Raw genomic sequence first — 26,895 nt, forward strand, 5'->3', positions numbered from 1 at the left:
GTAAAATAGATAGCTAGTGGGAAGCAGCCGCATAGCACAGGGAGATCAGCTCGGTGCTTTGTGACCGCCTAGAGGGGTGGGATAGGGAGGGTGGGAGGGAGACGCAAGAGGGAAGAGATATGGGAACATATGTATATGTATAACTACTGATTCACTTTGTTATAAAGCAGAAACTAACACACCATTGTAAAGCAATTATACTCCAATAAAGATGTAAAGAAAAAAAAAAGCAAAGGGGCTACAGAATCAGATAACCCCAAAGGGTTTACTAGGCAGCACCCAGCGTTCCACTGAAAGGATACCCAATAATCATCTTGCCAGTTTCAAAGTCCACTAACAATTTCTCCTGATGTCACAAACTAAATAAAAGAGGTGAGAGATTATGTCCTAGATTTCACGCCCTACGGTGCAAAAAAAAATCCACAACAGAAGAACTCAGTTGAAAACTGGATTAAATTTGTAAAAGGAGGTGCTTAAACACAACCACTAACTGTGGTAGAGGCTGAAATACAATCTTTTTAAAATTCCAGCATTTCTATGCAATTTCATTCAGAAACATGTTCAGACTAAGAAAGATAGACTTCTCTCTTATTCCCATGGAAAGCATAAATGCTTTCGGATTTCTTTAGAAGGAGAGAGGGATACCCCTGCAGTTCTGGGGAGTGTGAATAGGAGAGCTTTACAAAACAAGAACTGGCCACACAGGACTCCTAGGGCTCAAAGAACTATGGACAAAAGGCCATAAAGCAACGCACTCAGCCATTAGGGAGGGCGACCAGCTGAAGCAAAGTCCCCCCAAATCAAGGTCTCCTTAACAAACTCCAACTCTTTTGCAGAGGGAGAGGGGAAAAGGGAGCTGTGGGGAGGGATGGGAGGACAGGAGAGGAGAGGGGGAGGGGATGGAGAAAGGAAAGAGCCTCAGCAGCATGGGAGAGAGACTCCCAGGGTAGCTGCCACTCTGCCCTCGCAGCTGCCTTCGCCACAGGGCTACCGTGCACGTTTCTGTGCTGTGAGAGTCCTGGTCACCAAGCTGCACATTGCAGTCCGACTGGAGTGGCTGGAGTTCAAGAACCTTCGGGTGTGGGGAGAAGAACAAAGAGAGCAGCAGCTTCCCCTAAACTGGCAAAAACTAGAGTTGCCAAATGCAGGAGAGATGCAAGAAAGCACCTGAGAGCCCAGCACTAGCACTGAGCCTGGCTTCCCCGTGAGCAGACATCAACCTTATGGAGCACATAAGGCTTCCAGCAGCAAGGTCAGCAGCTGGTGCACTGGCTCTTGCAGGACAAGGTTCTTCTGGGATTTCCCCAGGGGAGCAAATGTAGTGTGAAGGGAGCTCTAGTGCTAAGCAACCAAACTCCCAGTCAGAACCCTAGGCCTTGACCTTGTGTAGTCAGCACAAAAGGGACATTAGAGGGTTAGGAGGTTACTCAGAGGCTAAGGGAGAGTAAAAGAGGGAAGAGCTATTAAAACAAACAGGAAGGGAGCGTCGGTACCATCAAATCACCGGTGATTAGAAGCTGAGAGGAACCTTAGGGTCACGTAAGCAGGAGGCATTCTAAACAAGAAGGCCAGAAGACACACAAGGGAACTGCAGTTTAACACAGGCCTAAGTTATAAAGCCCCTGGGTGACTGTACTGCTTTATACCTTCCTCAGACTTACTGGACAGACCACTTTTTATATCTCTTCAGCCGAACATATTTTAAAACTCTTATATTGAGGCCCAACTCCATTGGGAGCTAAGAAAAGATAACTTCTATAATGGCCCCCAAGACTGATGGACAGGGCTGGCTCCAACACCCCGAGGAAAAGAGGACACTGCTATTCAAGTTCAAAAAGATACTGAAAAACCAGAACCTGAAGGAAGAGGTCAGGAGGACATGCTTAAAATCCTGCTTATTTATTTTAAAGGAACACTTCCATCCTTTATATTTGCATGTGAGACTCTGACTGGGCAACTCTGCAGGTCTTCATGATTTAATGGAGAAAGCAGGGACCTGAAAATCTGACTCCCCCTAATCCCCACCCCCAGAGCTAGTCTTTGGACCATTCTAGGCCACGCTTAAGCACATTCGTATTAGTAATAGTATGTATCTCCAACAAAAACCACCGATGGATAGAGGAGGTTACCAAGCAGTCAGTATGGAACGTGAGCAAAGAAGACAATCTTCAAGGGAGCCCAACCAGAAGGCAAGAAAGGAGAGAAGAGCAGAATAAACAGCAGCAAAATCTGCTTCCAAGTCATCAGGATTCCGCATCATGGAAAGGCAGAAGATGTTCAGGAGATGGACAGCCCCATCCTGGTAATCGGACCCGTCTGGGGCTGTTAGAAATGTGGCTGAGTGGACAGGATGCCGGGCTAGGCTCTAGCCTCTCATGGTGTCGTCAACACACGTCATAACCCCACACGCACCTGAGAGGAAAGAACACATGACAGGAAATAGAGGAAGTCAAATAGACACTATGACTCACCAAGCACCAGCGGAGGGAGGCAGAGGAAGAAATCGGTGCAACGCGGCTACAACCTGAGGAGTGGGAGCCCTCTCCTGCCTCAGAACCGTAATTGAGTTGTCTGATTTACCAGAACAACAGCAAGCCACGCACCAGCCACATTTTATTGCCTGTTTTACACGTTATATCTGCAGGAGACTGTATTTATTACAGAGGAGGCTACGGCAAAAACAATAATAAACCAAAGATAAGCAACGGCCTTATATTCCACTGACGCGCATTCCAACTTTCTGTATGCTGGCGAGGGAGGGAGTGGAGAAAGGAACAGGGAAAAACAAAACCCACTAATAATGAAAACATGGTTGTATGAAGGGAAGCAGTCACCACAGAACCACCCTCCAAATGGAATCAGATCTAGTACCAAGTTGATCAAATTCTTAGCGGTTTCACATTCACAGGAGCATCCCGGCCTGAAGGGTAACCGGACAGGGGTAAAAAGGACAGCAATGACAGGTGCTTGTAATAGGCTATTTCCTTCACCTTCAAAAGTCAGAAATAAAGGAAACCAGTAACTGCTTCAGGACCCAAATTACCAGATTTTTTTTTTCCTTTAGTGGATACCCTGAAAAACAGGAGCAGAGATGCAGAAGAGCCAAGTTTATCCAAGCCCCAGTCAAAAGGTAGGTTCATCCAGTTGGCATTACACACAGACACCATGAAGCTTACAGAAAACACAACAATCAGCTGACGTTAATGTCAAAAATCATCTATATTAACAAAATCAAAACACAACACAACCTGAACATTGGGGAGCCATCATAACATTTTTGAAAAGTCAAAAAACTGTAATGCGTTCTTGATATGGCTTGATATAGTAGGCAACACCTGGGCGGTCCAGTCCTGGGAAAAGCTGATGAATGCACATGAAAAGGCCTGCTTGTTTCAGTACCACGTGAGGAGGCCCGCATCTCACTTGCCGAAGCAGAGTCAGTCTACACCTGGGTTACTTAACTTCCCACAGCAGGGAGTCAGCCAAGCAGGGCTTGCACTTGCTAACTCGCTACAGGAGGCATTTTCATGCACTCTGACCCTTACCTGCTGAAATCATTTTTACAAAATACAACAGAAGGGATGGGAACAAGGGGTAGAAACCTACTCTAAGAGTGGGAGGCCATTAAGACTAGAACAAATGTATGGGTTATTTGTCTCACAATCATGATATAACCTCTTCCACAGAGCATATTTCTTGAGTGTTCAGAGAACAAAACGTGAAGAGCATATGTGTCTTCTCCTCCTGCAAGGATGTGTCCTCGGTTGGGGTGAGAGGTCATGCACAAATATCAGTTCATAGTCAATTATGGTGGCAGCATATTGCATACAGTGTCAGCTCAACAAAAACTGCCATTTACCACGACCTGCAACTAACAGAGGGACCAATGGTGGGAGGGAGGGACACAAGGATTAAAAAAAAAATGAGAAACTTTAATGAAACCATTATATATGCTTGTATTACATGGCCTTTATTCCTATGTTTGTTTCTTCAACCAGATGTAAACTATTGGCCCATCTGACCCCACATGCCTACCTGTCCCTCAGTAAGATAACCAGAATGCTTCAGGAAGCTGAAGACCCATACATCTCACTTAAATGGCACAAGGGCACCCAAAACACACATATACTGAACACGACATTGTGATGGAAAGAAAGGAAGGTTAGAAGGGGGAGACAAAACTCGTCTATTATACAGGGCACCAAAAAACCCTGCAATCTAAGCTGAATAATGTGTTATGAAGGTGGACAAGGTCACTCTGACATCTGTTAAATGGAATAGCTTTTTCACTTCCACTCTCCCACGTGATCTAGCTTTCCTCTTTTATTTATATGGTAAGTGGGAGCTGCATTTATCTATCTATCTATTTATTTATTTGCGGTACGCGGGCCTCTCACTGTTGTGGCCTCTCCCGTTGCGGAGCACAGGCTCCGGACGCGCAGGCTCAGCGGCCATGGCTCACGGGCCCAGCCGCTCCGCGGCATGTGGGATCCTCCCGGACCGGGGCACAAACCCGTGTCCCCTGCATCGGCAGGCGGACTCTCAACCACTGCGCCACCAGGGAAGCCCGCTGCATTTATTTTTGAATAATGTAAGAGCAAACCAATTCGCCAATATCTAGGCAGAAAAGAGGATAAAGGTATGTATGAAACCGAACTACAGTTCAGTGGGGGATTATGAAGACAGGTTTCCTAAGATTCATTGCTACCAAAAACAAACACGCAAACATAAAGAAAACGCATCAAGGTAGAAGGCAGCATGTGATCCAAAGATAGCGCTCAAGATCATTAGGACACTACGCTGGGGGTACCAAGAGGACAGCCCCAAAGCAAATGTAACTCTACCTCAAAAACCTGCTGAGGGCCTCACCTCGATGCCAATAGGAAATCTAAGCAAGGATAGGAACTCCACAGGCCAAAACACAGCACCATCCCCAAGGCTGAATTCAGCTTCTAGACGGCCCTGGAGTATGGGCCAGACATGAGCTTTTGGGTGGGCATATCTGCCATTAGTGCAGGAGTCACCACTATGTTTTCCAAAATAGGTATTTTACAGCGCTGTCCCCCTGCAGTTGAATAACCAAAAAAATTACCCTTTGACTTCACCAAAAGAATGATATTAAAGGAAATATTGTTGAGAATGCCACAGCAGATACATATAGAAATTAATATACACATGAACAATAACACAGCACGGTAAACCACAGAGAAAACTGGTCTGATACCAGCTTGCTGGGAAAGTCACCTGTGAACCATGAGCCTCAGGAGATATAACACAGTCACCTGTGGCTCAAAGGCCATTAGTAACAGGTTTTCTGGGCTTCTCTGGACTTGAGCTATGAGGAACGCACAGTGATGTACCTTGCTCGTTAACAGTGGCACGACGTCTTGATGGAAGTCTAATTAATTAATTGCCACACTGTGCAATCTGTAGTCTGCAGTGACTGCTACAGAGAGGGAAAAGCTCAACAGAATCCCAGTGATTAAAGCCAACAGGGGACGACCACACCCAGGCAAAGGAGAGCTGCCGAGACAGGTTAGAAGCCACCACAAGGAACTACAGGCAAAGCCTGAGCCAGGCTTGGGAACACAACATAAGATACACTGGAATTCATCACTGCTGTGGGCCTGGCTGAGCTTCTGTTTACGGTAGTATTTTCTTCTTGTGCCCAAGGCAAGCTTCCCAAGTGTCCAAGCTAAGGCTGACTACCCTTCCTCTGTCGTGTCCCTTGGGCTGTGTGCTCCTCCCTACACATGACCTGGAGCCCCTCCTTACCCATTAGTGACTATGGGAGTTGAACTGGATGGTGTATGTCCCAGGAACAGAGGGTGAAACTGACAGCCAGAAGGCCTTCCCCCGGCCACCTGATCAAAATCAACCCCTGAACCCTCACTACTGCCTTGGTCTGTTCCATTCCTCAGAGCAGTCGCTGCTGCCTGGCATTGCTATTGTCTCCCTTTCCCGCTTGCATGTAGGGACGTTATCAGTTCTGTTCATTGTTACATTTTCTGCCTAGAGCAGTTCCAGGCACAGTAGGCACTTGCTGAGTAAATGAATAAACCCCCTTAACTAACAAAGGAGTCTAATTCAGCCAATGAAAGTTCCTAAATATGCAAGGGTAGCATCCTGATCATGAAATAGTCGTTTGGACACAGCCTTTAGGGAGCTCAAAAGTATCTGCATCATCTCTTCTCCTATATCATCTAGTATACCTGTTAGCTCAAAGGATGCTCACATACTTCTCCCTAGTTGATCAGGATTAATTAGGATTAATTCCTAAACCTGTCCTAGAACCTGTATTTGACCTTTCTCCACTAAGACTTTCCAGTCACAGAACTAAACAGGGATTTTTTTAAAAAGGTAATTTTATTTTAATACAACTCAAAAGAAATATCTCCTAACTCATGATAATAAGAAAAGGGAAAAGCAACTCAGTAAACATTCAGGTGAAGAGAGAGGCGGTTTTATGCCCTTGTTTAAATTCTGTTTTCCTGGAGTATAAAACGGGATCTCTATAGATGCATTAGGAGAAGCCATGGAAAAATTCACATTCAGTGCCTGAAAACGAATAAGCTACAGAAAACACATCAACTGAGGTCCTTCGGTGAATAAGCAGCCAAGCTCCTGGCGCCTCGGAGCCACACAGCTCCATTCAGGGACACAACTCACCCCAGATATGTCTGCGACACGGTGGATAGGCACTTCCTTCTTGCTATGCAATCCTTTACCATTCTTAATAGCCCTGTAAAGAAAGAAGAAAAAAGAAAAGAAGCCCGATGACAATACAAATCACACTGGGAAGGGGTAAGGAGGGTGGGAAAAGGTGGCAGGAAGAGATGTTGGTCCGATGGTCACATGTCACTACACAGGGCACGCTGCTGAGCAGCCAGTCTCGGCCAGAGCATTGGGAGGTGGGGAGGGTACACTCCTGCTCTTCCCCTATAAGCCCAGTTACCACAAGCTGGCTGCTAGTTACTGCTAACAGTGTGCCTGGTTATCAAAGAGAGCTCCAGAACTTGTTTCCAAAGGAAAGGCATCGTTCTAGGCACAAGAGAAGAATCAGTTGGAAGAGCACATTCCTAAAAAACAGAAGTAATAACGTTTCTTTCTGTGTTTAATCACATGAAACATTTTAAATGCAAAAATATGTAGCTAGTGTTCCAATTCTAATGGAAATAAGTTCCTCCCAAGTAAAAAGATAAGTTGCCCTGAATGAAGCAATACTGTACAGAAAAGTCTTTTTAATAATGGGGAAGAAGGGAATTCCCTGGCAGTCCAGTGCTTAGAGCTTGGCACTTTCACCACCGGCCTGGGTTCGATCCCCGGGCAGGGAACTAAGATATGGCAAGCTGCACCGCACGGCTGAAGAAAAAAAAAAGGGGGGGGGGGAGAAATTAGCAAAGGTACATAACTGACATTAAGCCTCATTTTCAATCAGTCTCAGGTTGTAATAACACTGGGTTTAGCAGGGGACCCTGGGACACACATCTGACCACTGGCTGGTTTGCTCCAATCTCCCACCTTTTGCCTCCTAATCCCTTGAGTGGTAGCTTCAGGGACATGATGATCACTCATGTAACAACGAAGGACCGCAGAATCAAAGGTGACGAGTACATCACTCAGCGATGACACCATTAGTCAAGACCTTTGCGCATACTGCCAGCCTGCAGACCCACACAGGGAACACTGCTGTGTTTAGAGACTGAGGAAGAGGTTCAGGAGTGTGACTGCTCCATGAACTAGACTTTCTAGGGTTTCCATATTCCAGAGAAAGTGTTAAAGTAAACTGCCCAGGCCAGGGTCAACATGTCGGACCCTCACACTAGGAACCACACTGCAACCTTCTTCCCACTCGGGCTCCACTAATGAGCAGGAGTAGAGGCATTACTCTCAGGTCCTAACTTTCTAAAACCAATTCACAAATCAAACTGGGTGGGTGTTGCTGAGTGCAAAGTGGAACAGTCATTTCTCACATACTTGGACCCTTATCACTCCCCACTTGCCCCTTTTTCCAACCCAGGGGACTTGTCTCTCACTCAACTGATTTGAAACACCTTCTGTTCAGATACGACAAACAAAACACTTCCCTTACCACCCAGTTTCCACTCCATGATGAGGGGAAGAAGTCAAAGTACAGAATTAAGAAAAAAATCATACACTCATTCTAATCTGAACTGTTGGCTGAAAGAAAACATTGCCAAGTTCCTTGACTCCCATGATTCCTCCTGAATCTGAATCAAGGGCTTCAGCTTTAGAAATTGCAAATGGGTCACAACTGCTCCATTTAATTTCAGTCCAGTGATTTACTGTTCAGGGTGTCTGATAATGACCACGGACCAGGTTTAGCCCCTCGTCCCTTGGGATCTGCACACTAATGGTAGCTCTAACTCTTCCATCTCCCAAAGCCCTGTGTACATCCTGCTTGTGTCCTGTTTCTACAGCCTCCTCTGCCATCAGCAGGCTTTCCCCATTTTGCTACCAGAAACTCCAAGGAGGGGGCTTGGGAACAAACCCGCAGCGAGGCAAGGCAAGAGCTCACTACCACCCTGAGGTAAGTCGCCTTTCTTCTAGGCGAGGCCTGCTCAGCTTTCTGCAGGTCCCACGTGGGCACGGATTGCCCACAGCCGCCTCCTCTTCTAACAACCAAAATACATGGACCTGCCCAATAAACAGATGGTTCACGGAGAACACTGCTGAACTCCTGGCCTTTCCTGGGGGTTGGAGAGCACCTCATATACTACGAGGAAAAAAGAACAGGGCCTGGGCAGTAAGTCAGAAAACAGGTTCTCAAGGCAAAAATGGTGAGCTGGTAACCTACAATTCTGCTTTCTCTCTGTGACCCCAAAGTAGCTTTGTGCCATAAGCAGAAATTCAGCACTTAAGCAAGATTAAACATACCACCCCAAGGGGAAAAACATAATACCCCAAAGCAGAAAATATGGATAATAGTGTACATATGACATCTGAAACAATCCAGAATTCTTTAAAATTAAGTCTTTTCTGTTTCATTGTTTTTTTGTTTTTTTTTTTTTTTGAGGTACACGGGCCTCTCACTGTTGTGGCCTCTCCTGTTGCGGAGCATAGGCTCTGGACGCGCAGGCTCAGTGGCCATGGCTCACGGGCCCAGCCACTCCACGGCATGTGGGATCTTCCCGGACCGGGGCACGAACCCGTGTTTCCTGCATCGGCAGGCGGACTCTCAACCACTGCACCACCAGGGAAGCCCTGTTTCATTGTTTTATTTATTTTTTAACATCTTTATTGGAGTATAATTGCTTTACAATGGTGTGTTAGTTTCTGCTTTATAACAAAGTGAATCAGCTATACATATACCTATATCCCCATATCTCCTCCCTCTTGCATCTCCCTCCCACCCTCCCTATCCCACCCGCTAGGTGGTCACCAAGCTGATCTCCCTGTGCTATGCGGCCATTCTCTAAGTCTGTGTCTTTATTCCTGTCCTGCCCCTAGGTTCTTCAGAATCAGTTTTTTTTTTAGATTCCATATATATGTGTTAGCATACGGTATTTATTTTTCTCTTTTTCACTTAATTTTACTGTCATACAGTGAAGTAAGTCTTAATATTAAAAGAAGAAATTCTCTTACCTTGTTCCTAAAAAAAATATTAGATACTTGTTTACATTCAGGCATTAATTTTGGAAAAACCTTCAAAGACGTCATCTTTTCACACTTTAGATACAATTGCTAAATTAGATAAATTTCAGGCAACATCATATTTAAACTGAGAAATAGTTCTTAGCAAAACAGAGACAAGGGCTTCCCTGGTGGCGCAGTGGTTGAGAGTCCGCCTGCCGATGCAGGGGACACGGGTTCGTGCCGTGTTCTGGGAAGATCCCACATGCCACGGAGCGGCTGGGCCCATGAGCCACGGCCGCTGAGCCTGCGCGTCCGGAGCCTGTGCTCCGCAACGGAAGAGGCCACAGCAGGGAGAGGCCCACGTACCAAAAAAAAAAAACAAAGACAAAATTGAAAGTTAATAATTTGTAGACACTAAGCACAAATGCTGCCCGCCCAGGAAGCCCTCTAAAGTATAAGTGGTATGCTGGACCCAGACGGCAAAGTGTGAGGGATCACTGAGTAGCTAAACGGTCTCAAGTGCCAGCTTGAGTCTCCCTCCCTGTGCTGAGGTTGCTTTGGTTCTTGTTTGCCAGCTGCTGCAGAAACGACACCAGGTGAGCCATCCCCAGAAAACCTCCCTCAGCCTGACACAAGGCTGATGCCACGGGAGGGGGAGGGGAGGGGGAAGGGAGGGGATCTGGGGGAACCACCCAGTGCAGGAGGCTGGGAGGGAGGTGATATGGGGATATATGCATACATTTAGCTGATTCACTTTGTTGTACAGCAGAAACTAACAACATTGTAAAGCAATTATACTCCAATAGAGATATAGAAAAAAAAAGAAAGAGATTCATGCTTTTATCTCAAAGAGGTAAGGAGCAAACACCAAGAGTGGTAGGCTTACCACAGTGCGGTTAATGAAAGGAATATAATATATACCTTTGTTCCGGGATGCAAGCATCCATATATGACATGCCTGCCTACTAACAGTTGTATATAAGGAAAATAAAAACAGGAAGATCCTCGTTCTGCTGCCTTGTCATTATTTCCTGGTGCGGCTACCCCTGTATCTTACATAACCCACCTTTTCTGGGATAGGTTTGGGGCCCTCTGTCTTTGAGACCTGGGAGGGTATAAAGGTAGCAGGTTTGTTTCCACTGATACCTGCTCCACAGAGCAAACACCAACTCCCCTCTCCATGCTGCCTGCAGGCTGCAACCACGGCTCAACATCCCTTTTCATTAGGCAAGGAATGAAGCTCCTGACTTCTAAGCTTCACCTGCTGTGTCTGCTTAATAGCTGCTTTCTCACAAAGGCAGGCTGGAGCTCAGGCCAGCCAGGAGAAAGGAAGCAGGGGGGCAGAACACAGGCTGCTCCTCTCAGAGGCTTTCTTCTCCAAGCAGCCGCAGGACAAAGATGGCAACAACCAGCAGTGTCAATAATGGACAGAAATCATCACCAGCCAGGAAAAGTGAGTAACGTCCACATACCTACAAAGAGGTAACAGTAAAGGACAGGGATGAAAACTCAGCTTTCTAGGTTGCTTCTAGAAGCTTCTAGAAGCTATAGCGTGGAAGAGGAACCCCATTCAGATCACTGGAAAACTACTCCCTTTAACCAACGAAGTCTGAAATTCTTCTGTATGAGATACTTCTGCCTTCCCACTAGAAGATAAAAACCATCAACTCTGCAAAGGCAGGCAGGAAGGTTGTTAAAGGGAGATTAGCCCGGCTAGCTTAGCGCAACAGAATTAGAACCTAGCACTCTTTATATGAAGAAACAGTTTGCTCTTCGGTTTTGGGGCCCCTTGCACAGGCAGAAAACCTCCTTCTCCAAGGCACAAGCCTTAGCACCACTGACATCTTGTGTCATTAGTTCATCTTGTGCCAACAAAGAGGCCATGACCTTAATTTCAATGTATAGATTATTATTCTGAATATTTTTGTGAGTTTACAAAAAAAGTTCAAAGACTTTGGTTAGATTCAACCTTATCAACCTAGATTCAACCTTATCCCAATCATAAAATAGTTGCCACACGAGGAATTCTTAAGCTGGCGACATAAGTGAGCTTCACGTAGGATGCTGGGAATACCTATTAGCTAACCTGAAGTGGTAGTAGAATTATATATATGAATTTTTCTGGGGCATGGGAACTCCAACAGTTTCCCAGTTCAAAAAGAACCACTTTCATACATAAAGGCATTCAAAGAAAATAAAGTGACTGAAAGCATACCACAGAGAGGTAGCAGGGAAATGCCGAGGAAGATCAGGAGGCCCTGAATTCATCATTCCCCTTTAACAACACTGTCTTGGTAACCAGGAACCACAATGTCCCTTAACTGTGCTTCTGCTTCCTTGCCTGCATCCAAAACTTCCTTCCTAACTGTGCTCACTTGGCTTTTTTGTAACCCCCCTGGGCCAGGCCCACAGCAATTTATTCCAAGATAACATCAGGAATATTTTAAATCCACTCAGGTCCCTTTGAGAGTGCACACCACTGCTGCATGACTTCTCCACAGAATTGATTTTTTCATTTTGCTCCCCTACTTATACCCATAACAAAGACCACCAGCCTGTGACATCCATCGAGTGGAAAGTATAATGCTTGGCTTTCATGGGCCCCAGAGTTTATGTCTTCCCACCATTTCCACATTACTCCTTCTAATTCAATTAGGTCCATCTTCCCCAGGCCCCCTACGTGCAAGTTATTCATTACACTGTCTTTATAGATCCACACTAGAGAAAGAAAAGAATTACAGCTTATCGGTACCACCACCTCACCACAATCATAAAACAATTGTCGTGTAGGAATTGTTAACCTGGGGTCCTAGGTGGGGGGGCTGTTTGAACACTGGAAGTATCTATGAACTACTTTGAAATGGCAGAATTATACATGTGAATGGGTACATGCACGTGTATCACTCAGTTCATCATGCAGTTTAAACTGCAATGCAGTGTTTTCAAATTGTATCATGTGTTCACTTTATTTCTACAGCTAGACTACAGGCCCTTTGAGGGTTAGAATTCTATCCTTAATACTCGTTACGGTACTTAACACAGAGCTATGTCACATAGTTTTAAACTCAGGGTCGCCTAGTTCAATGACCGTGTGTCTAGTAAAGCTGAACAAACGCCCGCTGACTAATGCAGAGTGGAAGGTATTTCAGATTGGAGACATGGATAATGCCAACTGAGTGTAGGGCGCAGAAGAGTGAGGCTTGCTGGCTCTCCTGGAGGTGCAGGTTCACGATATATGCTCCAGGTCGCAGACATCTTGGTTTTGCTACTTGGAGTGGGGCAAGGCAGAAGAGCTGAAAGCCTGGCCTCTAAGCAGAAGCAAAAGTGCATCAAGAACAAAAGCCTCTCACTCCCTTCTTCAAGAGTCCTACAGCTAGAGGAGATGGTCAATAGTCTGAAAGGCAGTGACGGGAGCAAAGCTCCAGCCACCATAAACAGTGAAATGGAACCAAGTGGCAGGATTGTCAGAAACACCTACTAGATAATACAGGGTAAATGACTAAGGAGAAAGGAAAATAATTCCAACGGAAAAGGATAAAAAGCAGAACAAAGAATGAGCAACTTGCTAAACTTCTAAAGAAGCTTTCATTGTGTTTCAGATCATATTGATGAATACAGCAGTGAAACACAGCAAAAAGGAACACCTCCTTTGGTCTTTCTACTGGTTCCTTGGCAGCGGGAAGAAGCAACCAGGTCCTGACACTCGGAAAATGAGACGCAGAGCCGGCACAGGTGCACAACGGTGGGTGGGCCTTATGCAGCTGCATTTTCAACGAAACCAGAATTACTGATAAGACAGAAAAGATGGAGAGTACAGAGACTGGAAAGGAGGAAATTGAGTCCTGTGGTCAACAGGAGGTCAGTGAACTAATGAGTCAGGAGGTATTATGAGGCAGCGGAGCAAATAACAAGGAACTCTGGGCCACCTCATCGAAAACTAATATAAGAAGAAACGAAGACGCATTGCTGTTCCACCAGGTGTGACATCTGATCTGCTGTGCTCAGGTTAAGAGAGGGGGAAAAACTGAGCTCTGGCAGAGAATCACCAGAGAAGACGTAGCCCAATATTAGATTCATGGGAAACACAAGCAGACCACGCTGTCCCAGATTAGGACCAAAGGACTACTAGAGCAGGTAGAAATGGTCAGTGTCAGTCTAAAGTCTTCTTGAAGGGCTTCCCTGGTGGTGCAGTGATTAAGAATCCGCCTGCCAATGCAGGAGACACGGGTTCAAGCCCTGGTCTGGGAAGATCCCACATGCCGCGGAGCAACTAAGCCCATGTGCCACAACTACTGAGCCTGCGCTCTAGAGCCCGTGAGCCACAACTGCTGAGCCCATGTGCCACCACTACTGAAGCCCGTGCGCCTAGAACCCATGCTCCCAAGAAGAGAAGCCACTGCGATGAGAAGCCCGTGCACCTCAACGAAGAGTAGCCCCCGCTCGCCGCAACCAGAGAAAAGCCCGCGTGCAGCAACGAAGACCCAACGCAGCCATAAATAAAATAAATAAATTTATAAAAAATAAATAATGTCTTCTTGAGAGGACAAGACTGCAGAAAGGTGAGATGAGATGAGAGGCAATGACAACTCAAAATTGCCTCAATGACACTGGTTTTATAATTTTTTCATATCCTTTTATTTATTTTTATTTTTTGGCCGTGCCATGCGGAATTCAGGAACTTAGCTCCCCGACCAGGATCAAACCCACAACCCCTGCAGTGGAAGCGCAGAGTCTTAACCACTGGACCGTCAGGGAAGTCCCAAATGTTTTCATGTCTTGATCACAGAGACAATACAGAAATACAGGGCCAGAGAAAAAGCAGGAGAAAGAACGATGCGTAATTCAATTCCAAGATAAAAGCATCATTAACAAAATTTCTAAGTGTTTATATACACATACCCACCCACTTAAATTGTGGGAAAAGTCTGGCGATTGTTTTTTCCCCCAGAAACAATAACTAAATGAACACTTCCTTGTAGTATTAGTTTTATTGCATCATTTTGAATAACTTCACGTAAGTCCATAACATGGATGCACATTCCATAATTTACTCAATTGCCTACTGCTAGATATTTATGTGAATGTTAATAGTCCAGTATAATACTTCCGGTACTATAAATAATGCCGAAGGAATAACTCTTAAACTGTCAGGCACCTCCCTAATTATTCCTTAGAATAAATTCACGAAAGTGGAATGGCTGTGTCATAGGTCAGCAAAGCACTATTCCTGTCTTCCAGCTCCCTTTCCCAAGGCAACCCAGACAGAACACGCCTTGCCTGGTGGACTCTATTTGTGGATAAACCCGTTGATTTAGGTGCTCCGTCCCAGGTACCCACTGGTATCTCCATGCTTATAATTATATTTGCAATTATTTACTTGCTCATCCAAAACCCCACTAGACCACACATTTTTGTTTTCTCCCCCAATGCACCTGATGTTTGTTACTGTAAAATGAATAAATTAGAGAACATTTTAATGCTTTTTCCTCACTCAAAAGACGCAACAGGCTTACTGCTGGGAAAAATGGTTTTTCCGATGTGAGTACACTTACAGGGACCTGCTGGAAAAGATTCACTGCCATCCACTTGAGATCTGGCTCTCTGAACTTGATGCAGAAGCAAGAGGCATGGGAGGTAAGCCTTCTCAACTTCCAGGCCCAAAGCTGGAGGAGGGGAGTCAGGGGCAGCTGAGGAGATAACATATGCATGAGGGAGTTTACAAGAAATTTAGATGCAAAGAGTCTTACAAACGAAAGGAAGCTATGAAGGAGACTTCCCCTTCACAAGTAGCTATAAAATTTGGTGCATTGATGTATTGGTGATTAATTATTTGAACTACAGTCCTCTGGAGAGATTTCCAAGGATTAGAGCAAAAGTAGGATAGGGATATCTGTAATAGACACTCAGCTCTCCGACCCACTCAGCCCCCTGACACCGCAGATGAGGCAAATCAAGCAAGCACAGCAACCCTTAAGGTCGTTTCACATTAAATTAGCCAAGAGCTGGTAGAGGCTACTCAGAAGGAATTCAGTTCAGAAGCCACGAACGCAGGGTATGAGGAAGGGGAAAGAGGAGTCACAGGGAAGGAATACAGAACTATTCAATGGGCTTGGTGAGGAACAAGTATGGCTGGCAGGGAAGGCATAGCTAGGACAGAAATCCAAAGAGATCGAAAGCTTATCCATTCCATGCCTTAGTCTCTATTACCTTTTACACATGGTTACAATTCCAACTATTAAATTACTAAGGTGCCGTAAATTACACACATTTTGATTTTTTCTTAAAAACCAAAACCAAAACAAAACAGTGGTAAAGAATTGTTTAGGGCAGTGGTTCTCAAATTTTCATGCGCATTAGAACAACCTGAGGGACGCGTGAAAAGAGATTGCTGGGACTCAACCCCAGTTTCTGATTCGGTAGGTCTGGGGCAATGGAGATGTGGGGAGACCTGAGAACTCACATGTCTAACAAGTTCCCAGGTGAAAATGACGCTGCTGGTCTGAGGACCATCCTATGGGAACCAGTGGTTTAGGGAGTCAAGTTATGAGACATTCAAAAATGTCAAGGGTCAAATGTTATCACTTTATTATTATAACTGATTTGGGATTAAAATTATGTTCCCAGTATGATAATCTTCAAATGTGTTTTGAAATATGTTGGAAATATTTTGAAACCTCAAATACTTAGGGCTTGTGTGAGAGGAACTAGAGCCTTTTAGCCAAGAGAACAGTGAGATGGTAGAGAACAGACAAGGTGCTGTGGACAAACGGTCACAGCTGGGTGGAGAGGGGGGACCAAGTTAATTAGGAAGGTTCGTCTAGAACAACTTCCTCTGAAAGAACACAACCAGTGCAGATTAATAATTACAGGAAAGACTGGGCAAGGAGGACTTCTTACTGGGAGTTCATTATTTGACCGTGACCTACAGAACTACCCACACCTTGTGTACAACACAGGAGCTGAAGCTAATGGGTTCCGACTTTACCCCAAGCCCCTCACACTAGTCATCAAGACGAGTCTCACAGTTTGAGTTGTATCAGATGGAACTGGGAGTGGGGAGGAAAGACAGGATGAAGAGTGAACAGATCCTCTTAATATCCTGAAAGAGAAAACTGTTTGGAGATGGAGATATTATACAGCTCTCCAGAAGTGGCCATTTGTGCCGCCTTAAATGCAGATTGATTACTGCTATTTGGATGTTGAGTGCATCATCTCTTCCGAAGAAAGGGAAAAGCTAAATTTCCCCACATTCAGCTGTATCGTTAAATCACTTCCCCACACCAGCTCTTTTAATGCATTTTCCTGTTATCACATCCATTGCAGGAGCTGATGTACCCTACCCCCCAACAGTGAAACGCCCCCCAACAGTGAAACGCCCCCCAACACTGACACGTGCTGAATCTCATTAGCAACCTCTGGCCGTGCCACCAGGACAAGGGCAAGCCCCAAATCTAGCGGGGAGTGCACTTCCAGGGTTAAGGAAGAAAAGAAGCCATTAGGATACTGAACAGAAAGACCAGCCTCCTTTCTCACGCTGGCCTCCCATTTGCACCAGCATGATGTAACACAGCCGGGTGAAGAGGGCAGCAGGTAATTCACCCAACTCCAGCTTTCTATAATGCCTGGCCTACAAAAATCCAACCGCACTCTGGCGCTACAGGAATTCAACAGTGAAGGAAAGAGAAAAACTTCAAATCAAAGCTCTGTTTTTAACAGTATTCACTAGGATCTAGTTTTATGCAAAGAGAATTTTCACTTGGTTCAGGTCATTAGGTTGAAAGTGAGAAATCTTGGTTTATTAAAGCTGTACCATTAAACTATTGAGAAGAACAGAGGCTGGACGGAAGAGATGAATTTCAGGGAGATGCCCTCATGGGAAAATTTAATAGAAGTGAGAGATGGAATAAAAAAGATATCAGGCAGGCAGTGTTCATGATGCAGAGGGAGAAAAAGAGGGGCTGAGAAAACAGGTAAGAAAAGAGCATAGGAAAAACAGCAACGCCCAGAGGTCCTATTCAGTCTATACATTGTGATAAGATATATTAGTTTCAAATTTTCAAAACACAGACCCAACCTCAACACCAGTTTTCTCACCCGATCGGTAGGAAGGTGAAACCTGCTTCATACCAAAGGCATTTCGCAAGTCAGAACAGTGTCAAGCCAGTAATGCTGACCTCTTCCAATTAAAACAACAGAGAGCAAAAGAAATGCTGGTAAGTCTTCACGTTTCATTCATAAACAGCATTGTAAATGCCAGTTAAGTTGAAGGCACAGATAAGAAAGACCCTTTAAAAAAGTTTTGTATTTTTTTATGCACAAGTCATTTTTTTCCTCCACCTATTAAAATTTTGTGGGAAAATTCCGAAAAAAAAAAAAAAAAAAAAGTGGAGCTGCTCTGGCTCAATCAGGAGTAGGAAATCAAGCATACTTCTCTCCCAGTGGTATTATAAAAATGCAAAATACATTTACAGTTCACTGCTACAAGAGCATGGAAGTCAGTAAGTCCAATGCACACCCAGTAACTGCAACACCAAGAGAGGTTTGTACTTGAAACAGTTTCCCTCTTAATAATGACTACAGGTATTGGCCTAGGGAAGAGTTACCAACAAGTTTACAGCCTTCTGATCAAAGTCTGTGATGGAAATGCCAACACGGATTTCCTAGAGGTACAAGCAGAGTGAATTCTACAACAGGGAGGGCGCTATCAACCAAGTTGGTTGGGTAAAAGCAAAAGAAATTTGATAGGATTTTAATGAAGGGCTGGTGTTTACAGGGTTTGGAGGTTGGAGATGCAAAAGTCAGCAGACAGTAGCACTAGTTGCTTTTGTTTTTAAAGAAAAGGGAAGTTGCAAGGTTCACTCAATCAGAAACAGGAGGTCCCTGCAGGGTCAGGGAGGACTCGGAGCCCAGGCAGAGCTGAGCCAGGGCAGGCTCACGCTTGCCTCGCCGAGAGGGAGGACAGCACCACAGTTTCCTTAATCTGCAGTGTGCCTGGCAAGAAAGAGAACACACAGGAAAAGATAAGAGAGAGCCTGCCCTTTTCTCTTCTCCCGAGATAACCCTAACCTCATTCTGTATGTCCAGAATGAATCTAAATTCATTTAAATCTGCTCAGACCCTAGGTTGTTCAATACAACTGCTTTCCCACTGTCAAGCTGGGGCATAAATTTCTTTTCTGAATATATACATTCTATCTTGAAATCACAAAATCTTAGAATTAAAGGGTACCTTCAAGGAATAAAGCCCAACTTCTGAACTAACAACTCCTGTATTTTCCTGCAATGAACCACAGACTCACGGTTTCTAGGAAACCTTCAAATATTACATTTTAATATAAAAGTAGCTTTAGGTGGATGCAGACGGATGATATCCTACAGGTCGGGATGTCCAAGGAAAACAGGGCACACAGCCAGGCTTTGATTCCACGCATTGCCAGATTATCTTTAGTGTCCATAATGAGCTCAACAAAAGCCCACCAGGAAGACCTGTAGAATGCTAGGGGAATTCACATTCTGTACTGTTTAAAATCAAACAGGATGTGTTATATCAAATACACAGAGTTTGAGAGACTGTGTAATACCTTAGAAAATAAGAAGGGTCCCCATAATGGCTCAGTATCTTGGAAATACCTCAGAAGAATATGAGATTCTCTGTAGGAGTCAAAGCCCCGCCTGAAGCTTAGAACACTCATCAAGACAGACAAAGCAGCCGGCCCGCTGGCTGAGAAATACTGAAGTCAAACAAGAATGGGAAATGTTGGGAAGCCAATATGGGGGTGAAAAATTAGAACGGTGCAGAAAAGAAATGATGTGACACACTGCCAAAGGGGTCCACATGATGCCCCAAAAGGGGGGGAGACCAAGTTCAGGAGTGGCATCAGAAAGTGTGGGTCAGCTGTACCTAAATTCTTTTTGCTACGAATATGGAGGACACAATGGAGCTCTCAGAAGACTGGGACACAAGCAAGGGCTTTTCAATGGAGCCCACAGAGAAGCAAGGCTCAAAAACACACACGTAAGCGCCAAGGCTTTATTCTGCCAGGACACAGGTAAGGAGGGAGGGACAGCTGATGACAGGCAAGTGAACTAGAAAGGAAGGCCGCCTGTCGGGGATTAGGGGCTCATTTATCCTTTAAACAAGAAAGATGGGGCTTCCTCTAGATGCGCCATGCGTTTGAGGCATGTAGAGGGTTTCCCAAAAGCAGACAGGCATCCGAATGAAGGCACTGAGAAGGGTCAGGCACACGAAACAGAGCTGCTGAGGGGGGTACGATGAGCTCCTTTCTGGCGGGCAGGTGGATACGCCTGAAAGCATAGGCAGCCGCAAACTGGCATTCTTCTTCCTCTTCTGTCTCACCTGGTCTCCCAACACACGCCTAGCGCGTCATTCTCTGAGTTCCCATCAGATGATCTGAGAAAGGCTGGCAGATCATACGCCCTTGCAGAGGAAGCAGCTGCGGAGCCCTGAGAAAGCTCATCAACTCCCGCGCAGGCAGCTGGCTGACCCGAAAAGACAGAGTTAACAGGCTGCCCTTCCCCCAAAGCTTACAACGTCCTCTTAAAGGATTAATGGCCAAGCAGTGCTCTGGAAAGCAAAGTCAATGGCAGAGCACTGGGCACCAATGCCTAGATCACTAGCGATAACCAGAGAGAACAACAGGGATCCAGGGGACAGGGACAAAGAAGTCTCTTGGAACCACCATCCCTGTGGGCAGGGACTCAAGAGAATGCTGGCCTTGCCATGTTACGTTCACCCACTTATTATTGACCAAAAGACTTCCAGGATGAGTGACTTGCCATGAACACAGCAGATGTTACTAATTTGGCCTTTGCTAAAGCATTAGATACAGTACCTCAAGAAATTTTACTTGGGAAATTAATTCGAATTGGCTTGGTTCAGTACACAATCACTGGAGTTTAAAAAGTGGCTGAAGGATGATAAACAAAAGACAGTTAAGTGACAGTCCAAGCGGTGAAAGACTTGGGGTCAACAGCAAAGCCATTCTTGTTTAGGGGTTCTATTCAGGGCCAAGGAAAGGAGTAAACAACTTGCTAATGAGATCTGCAGAGGACATTCAGCTGGGAGGTAGAGGGACCGCATGGACAGGGGCATAATAATTACAAGGCCGACTGGAAAAAAATATAGCTCATCTATCTAGAGGAAAACAACCCTAAACTCAGATCATATTCACTGGACAGGTAGGATAAGGGGCAGAAGCAGCATGTAAAAGCACAGGGAGGGCTTCCCTGGTGGCGCAGTGGTTAAGAATCTGCCTGTCAATGCAGGGGACACACGGGTTCGATGCCTGATCCGGGAAGATCCCACATGCCGCAGAGCAACTAAGCCCGCATGCCACAACTACTGAGCCTGTGCTCTAGAGCCCACAAGCCAAAACTACTGAGTCCACGTGCCGCAACTACTGAAGCCCGCGCACCTAGAGTCCGTGCTCCGCAGCAAGAGAAGCCCCTGCTTGCCGCAACTAGAGAAAGCCTGCGCGCAGCAACGAAGACCCAACGCAGCCATACATATATACATACATACATACATACATAAATAACTAAAAAAAAAAAAACCGCAGGGAATATCTCATAGGGGCCAGAGTGCTTCAAACCGAAGGCGACCTAAAATAAAGCAGTGTCAGAGAAGAGGTGCTCTTGCGGTGAGGTCGACTATCATTTTCCCAAAAATGGGGGTGCATTCTGCACTGAAAATAGTCTTCAATGGCTATAAGGCCACCATTCCTATCTGGCAGGTGTTCTGGTCTTTCTCGCTGGGGTTGGCATCGGGCTTGTGGACAGCACCGCTCCCAAGGAGGACTCATTCGCAGGTCATGTGGGCCACTTCTCCTAAAGCTTTCTAAGATGTGTACTGCCCCATGGCAATGCAGCAATGACTCACTGGCCAGGGGAAGTGCTTAATTTCTCTCTGTTTACTCCACCTGCAGCAGTGCAATGACTCCGGAGCCAGTTTTTCCACCACCCGTCTGAAAGCAGTGGCTCGACACAATTATCTCTAGGCAGCTCACTGCTTTAACAGGCAAGTGTCTTGTTACATTCTATCAGCTCGAAATGAGTACCAGACTAAAAAGGCTGTTTTCTTTTTAAAACCTAAAAAATGTCACCTATCTCTGCCTCCTCGTTAAACATTGTAGCACAACAGCATAATAAGAGAGCCTGTTGTGGCCTCACTTTCCAGAGCAGCTAGGCAAATTATTTTCATGCTTACCTGCCTGTCAGAGTTAAATATTCACCAGTGGCAGAGTGAACCCAGGGCAGAAAATGGGACTCTAGATCCCACTGTATTGCTAAGTGCTCTTGCTACACTGGGAATACATAACCGCTTCTCCAAGTTGCCACCAGATCAGACTGAGCATGCCCAGAATGAACCTCCCCACCCCCACCCCCCAAACCCCACCTAAAGAACAGTCTAATCATTGCCCATTTCCTAGAATAGCAAGATCATCAAATAGTAGTCAGAGATGTGAAGACACATCTCCCACTATGGGTTCTTTCAGCCCAGTTGGCTTAGTTCGCTGGGAGAGAAGAATAAGGAAGTGAGAAAGGATTGAAAAGAAACACCAGTTATGGACTATACATCATATTATTTTACACTAGACATGAATGAGCCTCAAGCAACCAAAGATACCGAACTTTGTGCTGAAGACCTAGGTCCTAGGCAGGTCCTACTGGGAAAAGCCCACAGGAAAGAATCCAAAAAGCCACAGCAACCTGACAGACTGCTTTCTTAGCTGACATTCTGTGTGACATTCTACAGATGCCCTATCCATCAGGATGTGACATGATGTTAGAGGTAAATGTCATGTATTAGGGCAATGTTCTGGGCCGAAGAGCAAGAGAAGTGATCTCAGTGACGAAGTCTAAAGTATAGACAGCATGTGCTCAAACTCATTCCTCCTCTAACTGTGGAGCATAACCTGGCAATTACCAAACTTCTAGAACAAACTAAGTCCTAGGTCACAGAAAAACATCTGCGTGAGGCAAGCGCCTGCAATCACTTTGAAACAATGGATACATTTTGGTTGAGCCCAGCAGTCTGATAAGCTCTCCGAGTCAGAACAGCGATCATCACCGAGTTCCAGCTCTGTTTCCCGGGAAGGCTGGAGGAATCGCTTTGTTCCCAGCACCGCCCAGTGACACAAGGCCCCATGAGAAAGAGCCTTGAGGAACTCCTGGTAAGAAATACTGCTGAGCAGCACGCATGTCCTTGGGGCAACCAGCCATGGGGATGAAGGACAAAAGGAAAATGTCACAGGGCTTCTCACAAATGCTCTCCTGCCAGCTGTCAGAAGTGTGAAACACAAACTCATTTCCTAATAAATGTTTTCATTTCCTTTGTACATGACAAAAGGTCTAGAGGTGACAAATGGGAGGGGCCGGGGAGCAGAGGCCTCTGCAGGGAAGAACCCGAGGCAAACGTCCTGCCCAGTAAGCAGGGCTCCACTGTTTGTCCCAGGGAAGGAAAGGATGGTGGAGATAAAAATACCACGTATAAGTTTCTCATCTGTCATTCATTTTACGGCATCTACTAGAAGATCGTATCTAATATATGCCTAAATTTTGCAGATTTAAAAATATAGAGGCCCAAGAATGTTTAACCAAGGTTAGATTGTGAGTTTGAAGTGAGGTCCCTTTTCTTTTGATGGGGAAAAGCTGGAATAATAAAAGAACACAAGCTTTCTCAGCATGTTGTTTTCTGTCGCATTCTGCTCAGGGATGGGCAGGACAGTGGGAAAGAAAAAAGTGGGGCCCTGGGACCCAAGGCATTCACTTTAATTTAAATTATGCATCTCACCTGGCCTCGGCGGCAAGCAGTTCATCATAGTGAGAGGACCGCTGGTCGTCATCCTGCCGGTACCTGATCACCGTGGCCAGACCTTTGCTGACAAGGGCCTCGGCAATGTTTCTGCAACAGAAAAGATAGGTCAGTAAGCACTTGAGGTGCATGTGGGGCTCAGTCAACAGCAATAATAAGATAGCACCTGGAGGTCTTAACGCATCCTGGCAGAGGGAGGGGGAAGCCAAGGATTTCAAGACCAATGAGTTGCTAAGCTAGAAATCCAAATAAAAAGGAGGAATAACCAAGTCCCCTGGCTCAGCATTTTTCTGGTTAGTACAGTCAGATGCTATATCAATCCATACATAAAACCTGGCAGAAAATATCTGTAAAAAGCCCACATTACGCAGGGCTATTTACAGAATGTTATAAACAAGCCACTACCCTCAAGAAAAGTCTGCTCTAAAATATCAGGCACGCAGATTAAAAAAAAACAAAGCACATAAAAGCATGACCTAAATTTCTCAAAATCTCCTTTCTAGCCTATATGGGAACTAGAAAACACCGTGTTCCAGTTTGGCAATGTTGGGAACACTGGTTTCACGTAACACTCAAAGTGCGTCTCTCCTCATCAGAACTTCCAACACGGGCTCTCCCCTCAACCCAAAGGGGGCTCGGAGGAGGTGAGGCTAGGAAGGAATTGCGGGGAGGAGGGAGAGGGCGAGGCATTGGGGTGGAATGAAAGATCTTTTAAAAAAAACTGCATGAGTCAGGGAAACAAAGTAAAAAGTATAAACCCTGTGATGACCAGCTTTGGAGCAATACTCCCAACAGTACTTTTAGGACCACAGGATATTCAGATTAGAATCCTGCTTCAAAAAAATTTCTCCAACGTACTGAATCTTTTCCTCACTAGCATAAGAAAGCAGGGTCACTGTGCGTGGCTTCCATCTACTCAGAAGAGGACACTGGAAATGGCGCTCAGACAACTAACGAAGCGTATCTGCATGGCTCCCCCTCCCCCCAACGTGGAAAGGGACCTTTGATGGACAGAAATGAAACTGCGAAAACAAATTTTCAAAAGTTACCTGTAGCCAAGTACTGCAAAGCAAGAGGCATAATATCACTGGGGGAGAGCGGCGGTTATATCTTTCTTTGTGTCTGTCGTAATTACACCAAAGGCCCCACTCAGACCATCTGGTGAGCTGCCCTTTAGGGAGGAGGGACGGTAAGCAATAGGCTACTGTACCATATGCTACGATTTAGTGTCGCTGGGGAATGCAGTTAAATCTAGTGGTTCTTAGACTCTCAGACTGCGGGGATGCAGTGAGCCGGGCTAAGCAGTCTATAGGCATGTTTAAGCCACTTAAGGGTTCTCTTCATCAACGCCCAGGAATTTACTTTAAAAAAGGGGAGGGGGGATATGTGCGGGTAGATAAAGGAGGAGAAGATGCTGTGGCTGATTCTCTTCTCATTCTGTGCCCCTCTGCTGCCTGCTTATCTACTGCCAGCACGATATTAATATCTCCAAACTGCCACGGAATTAGCACTTCTCAAAATCCACTCCCACAAAGAGGCTGCTTTGCTGGCCACCCTGTCTCCTGAGTCACCGCACAAGCGTGCTGGCAAATGCTGTCATTATCACAGAGCTGGGTTTGGCAGTGTGGAGAATGCCAGCAGCCCCAAATCAGCAGCTGTAGATGATGCTGTATGGGGAGAATTTAACTAAGGGTGTCACCAAAGGCCTGAAAGGGCAGGAGAGAGGCTCCGCCCACCAAGAGGCCAGAGAGAAGATGGGCACGAGCCCACCTGTGACAGGTTGAGACGGCTTAGTGATTGGAAATGCCAGAAGAACAAAGACACGTTTGGTACTAGTGCATTTGGAATAACGGTGCATTGACATTTTACAGTCAACACGTGGGGTCTGGAGGAGAAAGTTGGAATGACAGGGCAGAAGAGGGAGAATTCACACAAATAAGCTTCTATATGAAAAGGTAGAGGATACTAAGCAAAATAGCACAAATGTTTAATGATCCACCCTGGTTAATTCTGCTCCAATCAATTCACAGTATTGAACTGAGTGCCTATGTGGCCAGCAGAGAACCAAGGGCACAACCCTTCCCTCTCCTGCAGGGTTTTTGCCCTCCGGATCCTGCCAGCAAATGTCTACAAACCAGTTAGGGCCTCAGATTCTAAAATCCACAGCCTGCCCACCACCTTCCCTCTCTTTTCTCCAAAGCTTCAGTGTGAGCCATATTCCCTTAGCTTCTTTTCCCTAAATACAGACTTCTCCTGGAAGAATGGTTCGATGCTAGTAGTCAGCAGCATGGAGAGTAAAAACACAGGAAACAATGACAGACATCACTATGGGGCCCTTCCTACGAGCCAGGCATGTGAGAATCACACCACATGTATTTTCTTCTTGGTGCGTGCTCCCCTGTGACATCACAGCATATTACAATTAATTCATCATCTATCTTCCGATTTGAAATTACGAAGTCTGAGAGGGCAAGGGCTGTGTCTTTCTTGCTCTGTACCCAAGTATGAGAAAAACATCTGATCGTTTTGGAAATACAGCACTGGAACTTTATTTCTTATCCTAAGCATTTATTAGCCAAGCTTGCCCAGCATAGAATTAAGGACAAAAGCTTTCTACACGCCTTCCCAGCTTTTGTTATTCTCCTCTCCATTATCTAACACTTGTATTTAAAGAGAATGGAAGGGGGCTTCCCTGGTGGCACAGTGGTTAAGACTCCTCCTGTCAATGCAGGGGACACGGATTCAAGCCCTGGTCCGGGAAGATCCCACATGCAGTGGAGCAACTGAGCCCATGTGCCACAACTACTGAGCCTACACTCTAGAGCCCGCAAGCCACAACTACTGAGGCCCACGTGCCACAACTACTGAAGGCCGCGCGCCTAGAGTCCATGCTCCACAGGAAGAGAAGCCCCCGCTCGCCGCAACTAGAGAAAGTCCACGTGCAGCAACAAAGACCCAATGCAGCCAAAAATAAAATAGATAAATTTAAAAAAGAGAGAGAGAATGAAAGGGAGACAACTAAAATGGAATTAGCCTAGATACATGTACTTGACTCTCTCATTCATTTCTTTTGGCCACTAATGAAAGGTCAGGAGATCTCCCCCGGCCAAAGATGGCTCGGAACTCAACACCAGTGTATCGATTAGTTGCCCAGTAAGAAAAGAGAACATTAAATTATGTGCCATGACATTATGCTGCTTTAGACAAATTTATAAGTTCTGCTTTCTTGAGTGTATCGGTAATTCTACTCTAATTATACATGTCTGGTTTGAATGGATAATTCACAATCAGCATACAAAAAGGGACCGACCTAACAGCCTTGGAGTGGAGGTCTAACAGGAAATCATCTCTCTCTGTATCAGCTAGAAACACAAAGAGAATTAGTGCTGGGATTCAAATGCTTCTTCAAACTCAAGGAGAATTTTAGGTTATGTGAGAAGTGAACCGTTTCCACTAGTCAAGATC

The 26,895-nt window shown here is 45.5% G+C and overlaps 1 protein-coding gene across 2 annotated transcripts in view; it reads right to left on the reverse strand.

The window, feature by feature from the left end:
• The window catches only part of SND1 (staphylococcal nuclease and tudor domain containing 1), a 418,829-nt gene that overhangs the window by 162,282 nt on the left and 229,652 nt on the right, over nt 1–26,895 (reverse strand). For both annotated transcript variants that reach the window (XM_089917436.1, XM_022581894.3), the window contains 2 exons: nt 23,410–23,520; nt 6,670–6,742 (listed from right to left, as the gene is read on the reverse strand). In XM_089917436.1, coding sequence (XP_089773562.1) covers nt 6,670–6,742; nt 23,410–23,520 — 184 coding nt within the window. The remainder of the gene's footprint in view (nt 1–6,669; nt 6,743–23,409; nt 23,521–26,895) is intronic.

Source organism: Delphinapterus leucas, chromosome 9 (assembly GCF_059928025.1).
Source record: "Delphinapterus leucas isolate spDelLeu-1000000601 "Yukka" chromosome 9, BTC_Dleu_Yukka2, whole genome shotgun sequence".
NCBI lineage: Eukaryota > Metazoa > Chordata > Mammalia > Artiodactyla > Monodontidae > Delphinapterus > Delphinapterus leucas.